The sequence below is a fragment of the Nannobrachium achirus genome, assembly GCF_963921795.1.
Source record: "Nannobrachium achirus genome assembly, chromosome: 1".
Taxonomy (NCBI): domain Eukaryota; kingdom Metazoa; phylum Chordata; class Actinopteri; order Myctophiformes; family Myctophidae; genus Nannobrachium; species Nannobrachium achirus.
In genome coordinates, this window is record NC_137810.1 from 52,046,573 (window position 1) to 52,066,391 (window position 19,819).

General features: G+C 45.3%; 1 protein-coding gene across 17 annotated transcripts in view; it reads left to right on the forward strand.

The window, feature by feature from the left end:
• ssbp4 (single stranded DNA binding protein 4) overlaps positions 1-19,819 on the forward strand; it is a gene marked incomplete at both ends in the record, with an annotated part of 170,691 nt that overhangs the window by 95,460 nt on the left and 55,412 nt on the right. For 15 of the 17 annotated variants that reach the window (XM_080721764.1, XM_080721768.1, XM_080721754.1 and 12 more), the window contains one exon: positions 11,406-11,495. The exons of the other annotated variants lie outside the window; for them this stretch is intronic. In XM_080721764.1, the coding sequence (XP_080577890.1) occupies positions 11,406-11,495 (90 nt within the window). The remainder of the gene's footprint in view (positions 1-11,405; positions 11,496-19,819) is intronic. 17 annotated transcript variants of the gene reach the window in all.

Consider the following 19,819-nt stretch of genomic DNA (forward strand, 5'->3'; position numbering starts at 1 on the left):
AAAAAAAGCCACATCCGTATCATGTGCACAGGAGGAAGGAATTGACAGGCGGAATTCAATGTCTGTGTGTCAACGTGACTTTTATTTAATCTCTGCACTAAAGTTGTGTTTCTGGTCTGTGACTCTGCGTGTGCGTGCGTGCGTGCGTATATGTGTGTAGGAGTGTTGCTTTAGTTTCCTCTCCTGTCAGTGCAGTGCAGTCCATGGTTCTGGATGGTCAGGGTGATATAATGATGGCAGGAGTTTACTGGTTGCCAACGGGTCTGAGCTGTGTGTATCTATTCTGCATCTAGCTTAAGGCAAGACCCAAGTTCAGAGTGAACATTTTTAACACAAATATTTGCTTCTGGGGGTCAATGGAACAAAATATTTTGAGATGGGGGTCCGTGGCCAAATTGGGGGTCCTCAACCACTGATATAGGCCGATTCTACAAATGTCATCTAAATCCAGTTTTCTCAAAAAACATATGTTGCTAAACTTGCTGCTGTATATCAGTGGTTCTCAAACTTTGTCATGTCAAGGACCCCCAAAATGATATGTATTTTTTTTAATATATTTTTATCCCACGTTTTTTGCAACCCATTTTCTCACCCAGTGCCAACTACCTAACCTGTAGTCCTGGTTTCCGCTCTTCCCCCTGCCGCGCCAGGGGAATTGGGGAGCACCTGGCTGGCTAGGGGGAGGTAGTATAGAAACCAGGACTACTGCATGTTTTTGTGAGGGCATCTACCCTAGGAGACACAGGGAGAACATGCAAACTCCACACAGAAAGGCCGTATCGCCAACCCCACCCAGGGTGTGGGCGCTGATGACGCGGAGAGAGGAACACGCCCCCAGCGCCCACAGCTTCCCCCGGCGGGAATCGAACCCAGGACCTTCTAGCTGTGAGGCGAAGCGCTAACCACTACGCCACCGTGCCCCCTAAAATGATATGTATTTGGCCGCAGACCCCCACCCTTTTGTCCCAAGGACCCCCAGAAGCAAAGATTAGAGTTAAAAGTATTCACTCTAAATTTGGGTCTATTCTGCATCTAGCTTAAGGCCTCAGACCTGTTGGCGAACCCTTACACGCGGTTGCTCCAGGGCAGGGGGTGGGGGGCACAGGACAGATGCCAGTCCCCCAGCCACAGTGCCTTTCTCCTGGGCATACAACTCTGAGCGCTGCCTGGCCCTGATGTGCCCAGGAGACACCAGGAGGTGTGCGGAGGAGTGGTGTACGCACGTGTGTCTTTGTGTCTGCGGGGGGAATCCCAAGCAGATTTGTTTACTGGTAATTAATTAATTCACCTGATTGACACAACAGCTGCTGGAGCTATGGGAAGGCAAAAATGCAAGTCGTGTGTGTGTGTGTGCGCGTGTCTACCATGCGTGGGTGTATGTGCATCCGTGCTTGCGTACATGCATGGGTGCATCTGTGTAGTGAGTTATATATATTTATGTCTGTCTAAGGAGATTTATCTATAGATTTTAATGCATAAGTTCTGTGTGTTTGTGTGTGTGCGTGCACACACGCGTGTGTATTGTATATTGTCTCTCAACATACCAAAAACTGTTATTTTTCAGGATTCAAATTCAAAAACAGCAAAAGTAGCAGATCTACAAGCTCTCAACCTTCGTGCTTGTAGATCTGCCACTTTTGATGCTTTTGTGTGATGCTGTACTATGTTCAAGTGGTGTATTAAAAAAAACACAAAAAGTTAGAATATGGAGTTAAGAGTTTTCTGCCCGACAGCAACAATATTTAGCAGCGGCGTGTAGGGTTCTCTCTCTCTGTGTGTGTGTGTGTGTGTGTGTGTGTGTGTGTGTGTGTGTGTGTGTGTGTGTGTGTGTGTGTGTGTGTGTGTGTGCGCACACGTGTATGTGTGGTCTGTGTGTGTGTGTGCGCGAGCGCGTGCTGCATACCTGCTGCATGTTGTGTTTATGTAAACATGAGCCTGTGTGGAGGGTTGTCCTGTCACGGGGGGCTCTTCCAAGTTGCGATGCTCGGGAGCCGGGTTCCCTCGCAGAGCAGCAGAGCAGCAGAGCAGCCCCCCATCATGTCTTGCATTGATCAGAAGGCCCATCTGTCAGGCAGCAACGCTGCTGCTGCTCACACATGCCTGCCTCTCTGATAATCCTCATACTGTTGACTCCACTGACACAACTATCGGAGCAGCTGATGTCGCTCAGAGCGACACAGAGAGAGAGAGAGATAGAGAGAGTGAGAGAGAGAGAGGGAGGCAAAAGGATGGCGATTAAGCCTTATAGGCCTAGAATTATTTAATGCTTTAACTATTGAAAAATAGCAGATATACAAGCTCACAGCGCGGCACCGAGTGCCGCGCTGCGAGCTTGTAGATCTGCTATTTTTGAAAAGTCGTGAAAACGTGTGCGAATCTATGAATAATATGTATTTTTAAAGTGAACATTTCTAACTAAAATTTTGCTTCTGAGGGGTCCCTGAACTAAATATTTCGAGATGGGGGTCAGTGACCAAATACCTATCATTTTGGGGGTCCTTGACATGAAAAGGTTTGAGCACCACTGACATGGAAAAATAGGTTTTTCAAAAAACCTTAGAAGGATTTAGAAGACAAGAATCCGGTCAAAATATTCAAAAACGTGCACAAATGTTCACAATTCTTTTTAAATAGCAGATCATAAAAGAATACGTAATAATGCATACTACCCTGTCTAAATGGGTTAAATGTGGAAGAGAAGGGGTCGTCTGAGAGACAAGGAGGAGGGGAGAGAGGAGAAAGGGGAGGGGAAGTGATGACAGGCGGGAGTGCCGTGGCGAGGAGGAGGCGTTCCCGGGTCTGTTGTGGAGGTTGGCACCGAGTGGTTCCCTGTAGCAGACCACACTGAGTGGTTCCCTGTAGCAGACCACACTGTAGCAGACCACACTGAGTGGTTCCCTGTAGCAGACCACACTGAGTGGTTCCCTGTAGCAGACCACACTGAGTGGTTCCCTGTAGCAGACCACACTGAGAGGTTCCCTGTAGCAGACCACACTGAGTGGTTCCCTGTAGCAGACCACACTGAGTGGTTCCCTGTAGCAGACCACACTGAGTGGTTCCCTGTAGCAGACCACACTGAGTGGTTCCCTGTAGCAGACCACACTGAGTGGTTCCCTGTAGCAGACCACACTGAGTGGTTCCCTGTAGCAGACCACACTGAGTGGTTCCCTGTAGCAGACCACACTGAGTGGTTCCCTGTAGCAGACCACACTGAGTGGTTCCCTGTAGCAGACCACACTGAGAGCACGCACGCACGCACGCACGCACGCACGCACGCACGCACGCACGCACGCACGCACGCACGCACGCACGCACACACACACACACACACACACACACACACACACACACACACACACACACACACACACACACAGAAGAATGCTTTCATTTAAAAAGATCATTCCTGGCTTGAAGTGAGCGGTGCTATGTATGGTATTTCATTAAGCGTCCCGCGAGGCTTGGCCAGTGTGGGTTTACAACAAACTTTGTGCCAAGATGTAGGCCAGATGTAGGCCACGCTTCAGAGCCTGGACATTATAGTGGCCGTACAACAAACTGTTGAGCGCTTCGTGCCCGGATCTAGGACAGGTGTAGGCTAGATGTAGTAGGCCACGCTTGGCGTCCCAGACAAAGCCAGATGTTGGAGATGCTTTAGCTCCTTCCAGGAGCACCGCTCAAAATGCATCGGTTTGTTTCTTTCATTCAGGCAACACTGAATGAGAGAAAGGAGGAGAGAGAGAGAGAGAGAAGAGGACTCAGAGAGAGACAGGGAGACAGCCGTGTCTGTGTTGTGTGTTGCATAATGTGCAAGTGCGTTGGCATGCATGTGTGTGTCTGTGCATGTACTCAACTGTATGTATGTGTGTGCTCCTTGTAACTTGTAAGTTCAGACAGGACTCCTGCAATCAGACACACACACACACACACACACACACACACACACACACACACACCCACACGTGCGCAGGTCAGGATGAGTGTTGTTGTGGCCAGCAGGTAGCAGTGTGTTGGCCTGCTTGTCTGGCCACAGATAAGAGTAGATCCATTACCCCCTGGAAGCCAAGGTCTGATCACCGGCTAGATATGGCTCTCACTCACTGTCTATGGGACGGGCCAGACTGCCTGTCAGCCAGGCTACTCAAGCCAGGGGACAAGAGGTGCTGTACATTTTGTGCATCACTCTTTTTTCTAATAAAAGAGAGTATTTTTCAAAGGCATGTCTGCCTTATAACGCTACATGGTCCCGAGAGACTGAGAGGGAGGGAGAGAGAGAGAGAGAGAGAGAGAGAGAGAGAGAGAGAGAGAGAGAGAGAGAGAGAGAGAGGGAGAGGGAGAGGGAGAGGGAGAGGGAGGGAGTAGGGGAGTGACATGGCAGCTAATGGTTCGGCCGGACAGGAGTCGAACCGAATACTTACCCAGCAAGCACGGTGAGGACCTGGACCAATCAGGCCAGATCAAGTCAAACCATGACTAGTAGGATCCGGCCTAGAATATCACCTGATTTCAACCAACATAAATCCTGACGTCCGGACGTCCTGGATTAATCAGAGAGGGTCTGATCGAGGCCAGATAAATATCATAACTAGTCAGATATGTCCCTGAATATAACCTTACATGCTCATATTTCAACTTAACATTGCAAACAATAACAATAATCCTGTCAAACAAAAAAGCCATATGAAGTCCTGGTAATGACGTCAAGATCATCCCCATATGGGCTGTGATCTGGCCTAGTTCTGAACATCACCGGAGTCACCGGAGGACGTCATCATAATGTCATCATGACGTCCTTTGGCTTGCTGGGTACTGTCAGGTATTAGAGCCTGACAGTGAGTGAGGTACAGTATGCGCCCCAAACCACTCGGCTATCGGGTTGCCACCAAATGTAATATTTAAGGCTGAGATGAAATCCTCAATGTTAATATATCCATTTGTAATTTAGAGACAGGGATCTTCGCCACGTTGGCTTGAGTTGGACATTTTTTGTCCCAATTCCACTTTTGCCATAGACAATGAGCGGACAATAATGTTACCAGAAATACAAAAGAGCCCCGAAATCTTCACCATAACAGGTTTGTAACTCTGAGAGTGTACAAAATGGAACCAAATCATTTGTACACTCTTAGAGTTATGGTGGTCTTTGCAAATAAAACGTTTGAGAACCACTAGTACTAGTGGACTCATGTGCCATAGTGTCATAGTAAATCAGTATCATACATATTCTGAAGTAAACCTGTAGACTGACATTCAGTAATACAAAATAAGAACATCATGTGTAAAACTGAAAAGCTAGAATTTGCCACAGACGACGTCTTTACCATGGACACATTTGTCCTGCTTAGAGAGTGTACAAATGTACTCTTTTTGGGTCCACTTCGTTACATTTTTTCCATCCTCTGAGTCAAATGAACACACACAGGTCCTGATAATAACAGCAGCTCATAACAGGTGTTTGCTAATGAACGGCGAGAGGCGACCCGCATCGTTCATTAGCAAACACCTGCTTATCCTGGTGTAAGCCATAATCATCCGGATGCGTCGATTCAATAAAACGAGGCCAAAATGAAAGTTGACTGAAAAGTTTGAGGTAGTTGAAGAAAGTGTTGTGTGCTTCACACTGATAGAACGTTTCAGTATTTGAGTGCATGGGGACGGTGATAGAGAGAGGGTGTGTGTGTGTGTGTGTGTGTGTGTGTGTGTGTGTGTGTGTGTGTGTGTGTGTGTGTGTGTGTGTGTGTGTGTGTGTGTGTGTGTGTGTGTGTGTGTGTGTGTGTGTGTGTGTGTGTGTGTGTGTGTGTGTGTGTGTGTGTGTGTGTGTGTGTGTGTGCGCAAGTGCATGTTTGTGTGTGTGTGTGTGTGTGTGTGTGTAAAGACTTAACGCTGTCACTCATGCGGTTTGTTTGTGTGTGCGCAGAAAGGGAGAGAGAGATAGCGGTGGCAAACAGGGCCAGCTATCAAAAGCCACATAACAGGCTCCTTTAAACTCCAACTCCTCTTTTTTCTCTCCCTCCCTCTTTCTTCCTCGTCTCTCTCTCTCTCTCTCTCTCTCTCTCTCTCTCTCTTCATCTTCCCCTCTGCTCTGCCTGCCTCTCTGGCTCTTTTCTGTTTTTGCTTTTCTGCCTTTCTAGTGCTTCTCGCTCTGTCTGTGTCTTTCCCACAGACTGTCTCATTTTCTCTCTCTCCACTTCTCTCTCTCTCTCTCTCTCCTTTTCTGTCTCTCTCTCTCCCTCCCTCTCCCTCCCTCTCTCTCTCTCTCTCTCTCTCTCTCTCTCTCTCTCTCTCTCTCCCTCTCCCTCTCTCTCTGGCCAGTCGGATGATTGACAGCCCGAGGGTTTTAATGGGCACTGGAGAGCAGGGAGCTGAGGTCTGGGTTGTCATGGCAACTACAGGAGAAGGGGCCTTTTTGCTGCTGCCTCACCTGAGTGCTGTGGAGTCTGACTGGCTGCAACACTTAACACAATTAATCCATCTACTTAGTAGATTAGGAACAATCATTCATAATCCATTTGAATGAATGCAATCAATTTTGGGGGGACAAAAATAAATGGTGTTGTTTTTCTCTTCATTTTTTTTTCTTTGTTTTGAGTAAATAGACGATCTACACTATCGTCGTTGTCGGATGAAAACCTTGTATGTCCAAAACCGTTCTTTTTGCATTTATCATTTTAAAAATGATTTAAACCAGTGAAAACAGCCGATCTACAAGCACACAACGCCTCGCACCGCGAGGCGTTGTGTGCTTGTAGATCTGCTGTTTTCACTTCTTTTGTGTGACGGCCTTGTATGATGAAGCAGGGCTTTACTTTGCGAAAGAACGTACAAATTTGAAACTTGGAGATACAAGGTTTCCGCCCGACAACGACGCTATACAAGCTCAACAGAGTCTTAAATAGAGCTTAAGTGGTTAATCAGAGGAATCAATTAACTCAATTAGAACTAGAATTAACATTATTTTGTGTCGATTATACAATTTTAAACAAACTATTAAAAAGAACATGCTTCTCGATTATTTGATTAATCAAAAAGGAAATTGATAGAATAATGTCTAAGAAGGTAATGGATAGTTGCATTCCACACCTAAACACATACACATGCTATGAAGTATACTTACACTATATTTATAAACACCACCTCCATTCACTCCTCCTATCACTGCCATTCATCCATGATGTCAGCCTCCTTTTTGACCTCTCTTTCTCTATCTGTCTGCCTGTCTGCCTGTCTGTCTGTCTGTCTGTCTGTCTGTCTGTCTGTCTGTCTGTCTGTCTGTCTGTCTGTCTGTCTGTCTGTCTGTCTGTGTGTGTCTCTCTCTGTCTGTCTGTCTGTCTGTCTGTCTGTCTGTCTGTCTGTCTGTCTGTCTGTCTGTCTGTCTGTCTGTCTGTCTGTCTGTCTGTCTGTCTGTCTCTCTCTCTCTCAGTAGGTAATATTGTATAAATGAGCTGAGATTGTGATGTTCTCAGAGACAGATCCCTGACTCAAACCCTTTGTGCGTGCATGTGAGAGTTTACATTATCTGCACACAGTGGCCACGTATTCCTTTTTAAATGATTACATTCAACAACACCCCAAGGTAGGTCCGTTTAAGGTCGAATTAAGACCCGTGGGTGTGGGCCGAGGACAGTGCAGTAAAGTACAGTAAAGTACAGTAGAGTACGGGTGATTTAGATTTGCTGTTTCATCTAGTATTGAAACTTTGGAGTGTGCCTACCCAGCGCCCTTGGACTTAATGTAAAGATGCTGATACAGAATCCTTGAGCCTGTTTCAATTACATTATTGGACCAGGTACAGTACCTATAAGCCCCGCTGACACTGGCAGGGTATACTACGCACTTGGCCACTGCTTGTAGATCCCCGTCCCAGCAACAATGTTTTAAAAATAAAGTGATACCCAACGGTCCAGTCATCCATTCTTCATCGTTGTTTGTTCACCCGCCTTCCTATCAGCCACCACAACACCGCACCATAAGCCACGCAGAGGGAGACGCTAGCAAATCTCTTTGCCCAAAGAATAGCCAATCTACAAGATCTGTTGTTTTTTGGCAAACCTTACCCCCAGAATAGGGATGCTGGGGTTCAAGTGGTTAACTGACCCTTAACCACTTAAGCCCTATAAAACAGGCACGTGTACACATAGACATCAAAGGGGGCTTGAGCCCCTGCCCTTTTATCCTGCTTTAAAAAGTGCCCTCTCCAGACCATAAATGCAGTTTTTGGAGCTGTGTGAAGCACAGGCTCCCTATACGTGGCCGTGTGGGTCTGTCTGTCTGTCTGTGTGTCTGTCTGTGTGTCTGTATGTAGCCTGACTTCGGCACGCTACTAGTCCCACAGTTTTGCCACCACACACTCGCGCCATATGTCAAATCGACCGGCTTACTCGGGAATAGTGGGCTAGTAACTTGCTAAGAGAAAGGTTCAATAGTTTAATTGATATTAATTTATTAGTGAATTAATTTTCCCCATTGACTTATAATGGGAATCGCAAAAACTCACATTCAATTATTTGTCTCTCGCAAACCATAGGGGCTAGAGTTTCAAGACTTGGAGAGGAGGTTCATAATGATTTCAAGGATTAAATAAAAAATAATTGTGTCATTTGGCCGCATGGTGGCGCCATAACACCCCACTTTACGTTTTGGCCTGTAACTCTTGAACCGTAGGTCGGAAAATTAAAATTATTTTTTCCCTGGATTCCTTGGGTCATGACGCATCTCCCCATATAGGCCACGCCCATTTGCGCCATGATAGATTTTCCGCCATCTTGAATTTTCTCCAAAACACACTTTTTGCTCCTTTTCCTACATATTTTCTTCAAATGTCACAAAAAACGGTACACATGATCCACACACACACACACACACACACACACACACACACACACACACACACACACACACACACACACACACACAGCTCCACTTCACACGGGTGTGATTTTTACTATGGTGAAAGAAATGCAAATGTCCTCTTTTCATGCCATACCTGAAGGCAGCATTCAAGAGAATGACCTTATCCAAAAACTCTCCTTAACTTGAATGTAGCATCTTATGTTGAAAGAAATTGCCCTCTCTGTGTAAAAATCCATGCCGTTACGCCACATCTCCAGTATTCACTTGATTATCAGTGTTCAGTGTGGTATCAAGTACCGAAAATAGCAGACCTCCAAGCTCACAACGTGTCGCAGCGTGTTCACTAAATGTTCACTGAGGATTTTAGAGAGGCGTGCGTGTGTGTGTGCGTGTCCTGCCCTGCGGCCTCAGGGCCTGTCAGGCAGTGTCTGGGCCACGGGGGTCAAGCCCAGGGATGGAGGGATGGATTGTTTACACTGTGGCTGGAGGAGAGAGAGAGAGAACGCTCCGGTTACAGAGGGGGAGGAGCTACATGCGTGTGTGCCCGTGTGTCCATCATTGACACTGAGCATACTTTTGCCAGTTGTTTTGTGAAAGGTAAAGGTTTAATAGAAATGCTATTCAATGGATTAGTGCGTGCGTGCGTGCGTGCGTGCGTGCGTGCGTGCGTGCGTGCGTGCGTGTGTAGGCCATCTTTGTGTAGCTGTGTGATTTCTCTTTCACAGTGCTGGTGAATAGAGTAATATTTGAAACCCCAAACAGAACAGGAAGTGCACAGTACCGTACCGGAGGACAACGCTTCCTCAGTCTCTTCACACAGAATAGCTTTTCTTCTCCCTGGCTGCTGGTGTCTGCTGCTGGTCGTCCTTGTTTGAGTACTGGCACTGTGTCAAAACAGCCAGTGTCCACAGTAGTGTATAGGCTACACACACACACACACACACTGACTGAAACCATCCACTGATGCCCAATCCTTTATTCACTGTTAACCACTTTCAAGGTTTTTAGAAACATTTAGAAGATGTACAAGATCGTAGCGCGGCACGAAGTGACGCATTGTGAGCTTGTACATCTTGTGACACAGATGGTTTCCCGGTTTTAATGGGTTAACTCTGGTGTCCCTATTTTGGGCATGTCATTATCTTATACATTCCTTTAAGAGCCACGCCCACACTCCACACAACGGACATGAAGCCTCCACAAAACGGACATGAAGCCTCCACAAAACGGACATGTTTGAAGCAAGCCTGATTCGCCCCCTGTCGCCACTGGGGGGCACTGTTCACTAATATATGAGACAGCAATGTGTTCACTGCTCTTTAGCACATTTCAAGTTGCCAAATGTTATAGAGCAGCAGTCCTGCCTGAGCGCCCGGAGGGCGCGAATTCCTAGTGCCGCCGCGAATTTCTAGTAGACAACACTTTGCAAATAATGAAACAACAGATTTACAACCTTAAAACCGTTTGCGATACGAGGAGTTGTGAACTTGTAGATTGGCCCTTTTCAAATAGGCAAAGTGTAAAATCCTAAGACAATTTCAACTTGTGGGAAGTTAAATCTGCATTCTCGCAATCCTCTTGGACATGGATGTCTCCGCTGGTTGCCATGTTTCAGTGGTGTTTCCTCCAGAGTAAAGGTGCTAACGTTGTCCTGGTTGCCATGTTTCAGTGGCGTTTCCTCCAGAGTAAAGGTGCTAACGTTGTACTGGTTGCCATGTTTCAGTGGCGTTTCCTCCAGAGTAAAGGTGCTAACGTTGTACTGGTTGCCATGTTTCAGTGGCGTTTCCTCTAAAGTAAAGGTGCTAATGTTGTACTGGTTGCCACGTTTCAGAGTAAAGGTGCTAACCTTGTACTGGTTGCCATGTTTCAGTGGCGTTTCCTCCAGAGTAAAGGTGCTAACGTTGTACTGTTTGCCATGTTTCAGAGTAAAGGTGCTAATATTGTACTGTTTGCCATATTTCAGAGTAAAGGTGCTAACGTTGTACTGTTTGCCATGTTTCAGAGTAAAGGTGCTAATGTTGTACTGGTTGCCATATTTCAGAGTAAAGGTGCTAACGTTGTACTGGTTGCCATGTTTCAGAGTAAAGGTGCTAACGTTGTACCGGTTGCCATATTTCAGAGTAAAGGTGCTAACGTTGTACTGGTTGCCATGTTTCAGAGTAAAGGTGCTAACGTTGTACCGGTTGCCATATTTCAGAGTAAAGGTGCTAACGTTGTACTGGTTGCCATGTTTCAGATTAAAGGTGCTAACGTTGTACTGGTTGCCATGTTTCAGAGTAAAGGTCCTAACGTTGTGCTGGTTGCCATGTTTCAGAGTAAAGGTGCTAACGTTGTACTGGTTGCCATGTTTCAGAGTAAAGGTGCTAACGTTGTACTGGTTGCCATGTTTCAGAGTAAAGGTGCTAACGTTGTACTGGTTGCCATGTTTCAGAGTAAAGGTGCTAACGTTGTACTGGTTGCCATGTTTCAGAGTAAAGGTGCTAACGTTGTGCTGGTTGCCATGTTTCAGAGTAAAGGTGCTAACGTTGTGCTCTCCCTGGCTGTTTGTCTTGCAGAGTGCGGCCGCTGCTCCCAGTCCGGTGATGGGCAACATGCCCCCCAACGACGGCATGCCAGGAGGACCCATGCCCCCAGGCTTCTTTCAGGTGAGTCAGTGGTTCTCAAACTACTGTCGATGTTCTCAACCTGCCGGTGGTGAGGCTGTTGCAAATGGGCCTTCAAATAATTGGCAAAACAAACTTAAGATTTTGATGATAATATAACATTAAACACCATCATATTCGTCTTTAAAAACTTGAAAGAATAGTTGTTGTGTTTTGGTTCACAAGTGATACCCATAATAGGAACCTAACCCATTTAGAACGGGTACACACTACTGTGTATCATTATTTTATGCTTTAACTATTGAAAAATAGAAGATATACAAGCTCACAGCGCGGCACCGAGTGCCGCGCTGCGAGCTTGTAGATCTGCTATTTTTGAAAAATCGTGAAAATTATAATTTTTACCCGATTCTATAAGTGTCTTTTGAAACCTTCTAAGGTTTTTTGAAAAACCTTTGATTCTATGTCAGCAATCTGGCCAGCCATCGTCAAAGAAAAGGTCCTTTTCACTTAAATGGAGCTCAGTTAGCCTGTTCTTGAAAGACTACTACGTCAGTGGTTCTCAAATCTTTTCATGTGAAGGCCCCCCAAACTGATATTTATTTGGCCACGGACCCCCATCTCAAAATATCTAGTTCCAGGGACCACCCCCAGAAGTAACATTTTTGTTACAAACGTTCGCTTTGAAAATACATAATATTCAAAGATTTGCACATCACATTTTCACGACTTTTTCAAAAATAGCAGATCTACAAGCTCGCAGCGCGGCACTCGGTGTGAGCTTGTATATCTGCTATTTTTCACTGGTTAAAGCATTCAATAATTCTAGGCCTTAAATGGGTTTTAAACTGGTTCCTCACCACTGATCCAAGCCAGAACACAATCCATGGATTGTTCATAACATGCCCTGTAAATGCCTGACCACTTGGCCTCGGTCTCTGTCACCATTGATGCTTTCTGAATGCTGTGCTGTCTGTCATTCCTCCGCTCCCATCCAGCGCTAAGCCTATCCGTCTGTCCCCTCCTCCTTGTTTTGCCTCTTCGTGCTCGGCGAAAAATAGCCGATCTGCAAGCTCACGGTGGGGTTCCAGTGCAGCGCGCCGTGAGCTTGTAGGTCGGCTATCTTTGGCCAACGACACTGTTGTACGATGGAAGTGAGAGAATCCAGGGTTTAGCTAGCTTAATCCCTGTCCAGATGTGTCCCCCTCTCTCTCTCTCTCTCTCTCTCTCTCTCTCTCTCTCTCTCTCTCTCTCTCTCTCTCTCTCTCATATGACACCTCCAATGTCCCATCTGCATCTACAATATAATACAGTATACACCGTGTTTGATGAATATGCTGCCTTGTGAAGACTGTTTTGACCACTATCGTACCGTATGCTGTATATTTTTGCTACTTTCAGTCTTTCAAGTAATATCATTGTTTGAAAGCGATGCGAGCAGCCAGGCATTTGTTTCAGTTTTCTAGGGACTAACCTATATCTAGAGGCTCTAAAGGTCCGTTAAGGTGAGAGGACGCGAGAGCAGAGGAGATAAGAGGAGGGGGGAGGATAAGAGATGAGTGGAAGAGATGAGGGGAGGGGAGGGGAGAGGAGAGGAGAGGACCAGGGACGTGCAGAGAATGTTAGAGAGGCAGAGGCTGACATTTCTAAAAGGGCTTTTTGGTTGAAATATTCGAAAATAGCTGACCTCCAAGCTCACAACGCATCGCGTTGTGAGCTTGGAGGTCAGCTATTTTCGGTGCGTGATAACGCACTGAACTATGCATAATCAAGTGAATACTGGGGATGTGGCGCAACGGCATGGATTTCTACACAGAGAGGGCAATTCTTTCAACATGAGATGCTGCATTCAAGTTCAGGAGAGTTTGGACAAGGCAATTCTCTTGTATGCTGCCTTCAGGTATGGCATGGAAAGAAAGAGGGCATTTGCATTTCTTTCACCATAGTGAAAACTGCATTCATGGTCTGGAGAGGGCACTTTTTACAGACGGATTAAAGGGCAGGGGCTCAAGCCCCCTTTGATGTCTATGTGTGTACTTGCCTGAGTGGAAGAGAGGGGAGGGGAGGGGAGGGTACAGGACAGGACAGTAGAGGAAGGGGGAGGATGGGAGAGGAGAGGAGAGGAGAGGAGAGGAGAGGAGAGGAGAGGAGAGGAGAGGAGAGGAGAGGAGAGGAGAGGAGAGGAGAGGATGGGGGGCTGTTTTCTCTGGTTTGTGTTGCTTCACTAATTCCTCCTGTCATCACTGTTCTGTGAAGGCTGTCTGGGCTGATGACGAGGTCACACGCACGCACACGCACACACACACACACACACACACACACACACACACACACACACACACACACACACACACACACACACACACACACAAACCCTCTCTCTGTCTCTAACCTAGTGAAATATAATATCACGGTTTGAAATATTTGTCCCACAAAGACCTCACTGGAGGAATGATGAACTATTCCTTATTTTTGTCAAGCAAAACACATCGCACAACACTCTTGTCACCAAAGAATGGAATCAGGCTTATGTTGCTTGCGTGTGTGTGTGTGTGTGTGTGTGTGTGTGTGTGTGTGTGTGTGTGTGTGTGTGTGTGTGTGTGTGTGTGTGTGTGTGTGTGTGTGTGTGTGTGTGTGTGTTGGGGTCGTAGAGAATGTTAATGATGTATGAGCAGTGAGCAGGGCCAGGGAGAAAGCTATCTGATAGAGATGCGTGAGTGACATTGCTTTCCATAAATAGACTGCGTGCATGGGGGAGGAGGAGAGAGGGAGGGAGAGAGAGAGAGAGAGAGAGAGAGAGAGAGAGAGAGAGAGAGGGACCCGAAAGAGAACTCGTAGTACAGACGGGAAGAGGGAGACAGACAGACACACAGACACACAGACAGACAGACAGAGAAGTAGACAGGTATATAAGAAGTATTGCTTCGGCGTTCGCCAACCACTGCAGTAATATTTCCTCTTCCTCTCCTGTGTTCCTTTCTTCTCTCTGCTTAGCTCAGCTCATCTCGGGCAGCTAACCAGGCAAAAAAAAGAAAAAAAAAGAAACAGCAGGGAAAGAGTGTGAAAGGAGAGCCTGCATAACACACCCACACCACCATGCCTCCCACACTCAACACTAGCGATGCAACAACACACAATACTCCCTCGCTCCCTTCTTCTTCCACACCGTATATCGGGTTTCCTTATGTCGAGTGGACACTGATACCGGCTTAGTTAACTGTGTAGTAGTAGTAAAAGACAAAGGCATGTTGTTTTCATTTCCCCCGTGCCACGGCTTTGCTACGGCCCCGGCCCCCAAAACATACACATATTGGTTGGTTCCCCCACCTACTAGTCAACCAGCAGCCTTAGTTCCACTCTGTGGGTCCCATGCATATCGAAAGAGCGGGAATGCCGGGTCCTCCATCATTCATTTATTCATTCCCTGAGAAAGAGTTTCCTCTTAACCGGGGTACCGAGTACACATATCTGTGTCGCCACTTTAACCATTATTTCATGCTTTAACTATTAAAAAATAGCAGATATACAAGCTCACAGCGCGGCACCGAGTGCAGCGCTGCGAGCTTGTAGATCTGCTAATTTTGAAAAATCCTGAAAATGTGTGCAAATCTTTGAATGTATATATATTTTTTAAAGCAGACATTTGTAACGCACTTTCTCTTGGTCCCTGGAAGAACTAAATATCTTCAGATGGGGGTCCGTGGTCAAATACATTCTAGGGGGTCCTTGACATGAAAAAGTTTGAGAACCACTGACAGAGAAACACAGGTTTTTCCAGAAAACTGTTAGGATCTGGAAGACTAAATGTGTTAAAATACAGAAACAAAAAAAGTACACCATTCTCCTTGCCATCGTCAGCACCAAGTCACAGGGTCAGCTGTTATGCGTGCAGTCAGGGAGGTGAAACTATACTTCTGCCACGGAGTGTGGAAAACTCTGTTGAAATATTCATGACAGTGAATCATATGCCACTGGATCTGGATCATCGGCTCTGAACTGAAGCACAGCTGATCAGTGAGAGCTGATGTCCTCGGTCAGTTGTTGTCTTAACAGCGCTGGGCCAGCGGGGGCAGTATAGAGAGCACGTAACATTATGACGGGGAAAGAGAGAGAGAGGCGGTGATCAAGCCTTGACCGTGTCGCATTGACGGGGCTGTAAAAGTGCACCCACTCCTCAACACGGGGCTTCGCTATGCAGTAATGCTAAACAGTATACAGGTTGTGCATGAATATCATTTTTTTACTGATTTAGGACTGAGATTATTTTATACTATAGCTAATGAAAAATAGCAGATAGTCATGGAAATTTGTGCAAATCTTTGAATATACGTACTTTTAAAGCGAACATTTGTAACTCAAATTTTGCTATTGGGGGTCCCTGGAACAAAATATTTTGAGATGGGGGTCTTTGGCCAAATACATATCATTTTTGGGGTCCTTCACATGAAAAGGTTTGAGCACCACTGACATACTAAAACATATGTTTTTCAAAAAAACAGAACGCACTCAGTGCTGCAATGTGAGCTTGTAGATCTGCTATTTTTTAATAGCTAGCTATCTATAATAGTCTAAATGGGTTAATAAAGGGATTGTTATGATATTGAGGATATTTAAGAATAACCTATTTCTTTATACATTCCTGGGGCATACTACACTACCTTGGTTGTGTTACGCGAGGCTGAACGGCTGCTGAATACCGAGGAGCCCTTCAAAGTATCCATATTTTACGCAACTATAAACATTACATTATGCAAAAGGTCACAAGGAGGATATTCGGGATATTATGCCCAGAAGAACTGAGATCCAATGAAGAGAAGAGATATTTAAATAAGCAAGTGCCTTAGCTGACCAGTATATCGTTGACATAGCAGATTTTCCAACACAAGCGCTCTCATTCTGAAACACACTACTTGTACGCTTGCAATCAAGTAAATTGAATATGGCTGCTGTGTTCTGGCACACACATTATTCATAAAGCACTAGTCCCTTCTGCCTGCCTCTATACTGTCTATACCCATGGCAATTACATTATTTCTAACTATACCTTTGACTGCCACAAGTTCTAAAATGTGTTTCTTTAAATGTTATTAAAAAATACATAAATTGAGAGGCAAATAATGTCAACTTTGCGGGACAGACATACGGACATACATACACACAAAGCCAGATGTAAGAGCGGTTAGCACCGCTCAATAATATTGTTACGCAGACCCAAAACACTGTCACGACTCTCCCCCCCCCCCCTCCCCCTCCTCTCAGAGTCCAATTAACACTGTTAAATTGGTGCTGGAGGGGTCCTGTGTTCATTTTAACTGTTGTGTGTGCGTCGCGAGCAAAGAAAATAAGCCAATCTGCATTTCAGTCAACAAACAAACAAACGTTTAATGTACGGGTCGCAATATGGAAGTGAAACTGCAGTGTGGGGAGGTGCTGCTCTCACAGACAACTCCACCTGTAGCCTACGGCTGCCTCGGCTGTGATGGAGGAAAAACAAATCTGTTTGGCCTCAAAAAATGTATTTGAGAGCTATAAGAAACTCCGTTGATTAATCAACACTTCTGTAGCTTTCTTTTTTTTTTTTTTTTTTTTTTTAAACACTTTATTTTCATTTTTCATTTTCACAAAAATAGAAATAATCATACATTTACATCATTTTGAGTTATTAAATTCCCTCAAACCCCCCCACCCCCCCAAGGTCATATCAAAACAAGCAAAGCAAGAACAAAAAGATCAAATTGGACGAGACAAATTGGTCAGAGAAAAAATAAATAAATAAAACAATAAGTAAATACAAAAATAAAAATAAAAGACAGATACAGATAAATACAAAAAATATTGAATGTCAGATTTCCAGGTTTGTAAGAAATTATTTTACTTCGGAGATGCTAATCAGAAAAAGCTCTGTAACCAACTGTCCACTAACTGTAGGCCTCCAATCAGAGGTCACTCAGCAACACTTCTGTAGCTTTCTATTGATATATTGTAGCGTGCATTTTACCCACTTGGACTAGCCAAAACACCCAAAGTAACTCTTTCAAGAGCCACCCAAAGACAATTACTGCTAAATATCATTCATCAGCAGTAAAATCTGTTTAAAGGGGAATAGCACTAATTTTCAACATTGAACCACATGCCTTAGAGCTGTTGTGTGGAAATACGATTCTTGTGAATGAGGCAGCCTAGAGCAGTGATTCTCAACCTGTGGGTCGGGTCCCCAAATACATTTGAGGGGTGCCCAGAACATTGTTTTCTCACTCAACAGTAAACAAACCACCATAAAGTTTAAGTGTATAGAGGGTATCTGCACATTTCTAAAGTGACAATTTAAGGACTTTTTAATACCTCTAAAATTACAAATTAAACATTGGCCAAATGGTCAAATATTAGAGGCAGAAATTGTGAAAATAGCCGTTCTATGCTCACAATGCCTCGCGTAGAACAGTGTTATACAAAATGTAATGCCTCATTAGTGCTCGTCAGGGCGGGGTACGTGTCCCCAGTTAAAATATGATTATTTTAGGGGTCGCGGCCTGAAAAGGTTGAGAACCACTGTTCTTGGCAACACAGAAGGGGGGGACTTTTTTCTTATTTACGAGTGCCTAATTTATATTCCATCATACGACGGTGTCCCTTGACGAAATAGCAGATCTACAAGATCACAACACATTATGTTGTGCGCGTGTGTGCGTGCATGCGTGCGTGCGTGCGTGTGTGTTAGTTTTTCCCAGCAATTTCCCCCACATGCAACCATGCAGCAATTAACATAGGTGACCCCAGCACTGTTATTGCTACACTCCTGGGAGAGAGATAGCGAGAGAGAGAGAGAGAGAGAGACAGAGGAGAACACAGGGTGAGGAGGAGCATGACTCCCAGCCTCCCCGTTCCGTTCCGTAGGCCACTGGTTCCCAAACACTGGGTCGGGACCCATTTATGGGTCGTGGACACATTTTTATAGGTCCCTTAATTTGTTTCGTTTCCTTTATTTTTAGTTTTTGATTGTTATTATTTCAGAACATTTTCCAAAAACGTTCCCCAAAAAGCTAAGATCTCCATGATTTTTCTAAGTAATTCAATTAATAGATAAAACAAATCTAATAAATTCCATAAATTAGAAAACAAATGTCTTAGATTAGTGACAATAGAGCTTATAGGTCGTCTATGTTCTCTAGTTTGGGGTCTCGGGCAAACCTCTAATATCTCTTTTGGGTCACGGGCTAAAAGGTTTGGGAACCACCATGTGTTGTTGGGCTGCTCCTGCAGCAGAGGAGGTGATGAGAGCAGAGGGAGAGGGAGGCGTGGAAGGAGCAGGGGCGTCAATTGGGTATGGCAGGGGTATGCAGCTGCCATACCCTGGGTCCAGGGGGGAGAATAAAAGTTACTTTTAAATATAAATCCATGAATGTCTCTTTGTCTATCTGCGCTGGTAGAAACCGTAGAAACCTGTGTAAAAAATCAAACCTCGGTTCGAAGTGGAGCTGTGAATTTGAGCAGTTCCAGATCTATGTTTTTGATTCTATGTGTTTTAGATCTAGGAATTCTATAGATCTATAAATTATGTGTTCTAGTTCTATATTTTTTAGATTGATTCTATGTGTTCTAGATCTATATTTTTACATTCTATGTCTTCTAGATCTGTGTGTGTGATGGGAGTAGACAAATACTTGCTTTATGCAAATGTAGCATATTTACTATTATTTGAAATAATAACAAATACTGTCCATATTAACAAACATATAACTTGAGAAAATATCTGCTTCTATAGGACAGATTAATAGTGGGCCATAGTCAGCCAGACCTGCCGGATTTCAGCCGGATTCGGGCCAAACCTGTTTGCTATGTGGGTTCTCTGGCCGTTGTTGCATGCATTCGGTGGTCACTGTTGTGCTGGTGCGGGGGTCTGGGGAGCACTGTATAAAGGACGTAGGCTACTATGTGTTCGTGTACAAGGTGGAGCGCTCCTGTTCTTGGGAGTGTGTTTGTCTGGGGCTCGCGCTGTTTACGTGCAGATGTGCCGTTTCAACGCTTCGGCATTTGCTGCGCGCGACGCCGTCAGCGGTAATATTGTAGTTGTGATTGTGGTTGTCTGCTGCCCCTTTCAGTCGGAGGCAGCCCGACTGTCGGGAGGGTAATTAAATGCCCCGATTATCGTGTAGTGTACGTCCGCCTTTACTAGTCAATTTCGGCCGGGATGCGACTCATTGTGAGCTTGTAGATTTGCTAATTGCTACGTTTTCTGTGTGTTCGTTCGAGCCGTGTGTGTGTGTGTGTGTGTGTGTGTGTGTGTGTGTGTGTGCGTGCGTGTGCGTGTGTCGCGCATGTGCAGAGCACGTGTGTGTTTGTGTGTGTGTGTGTGGGTTAAAATCGCG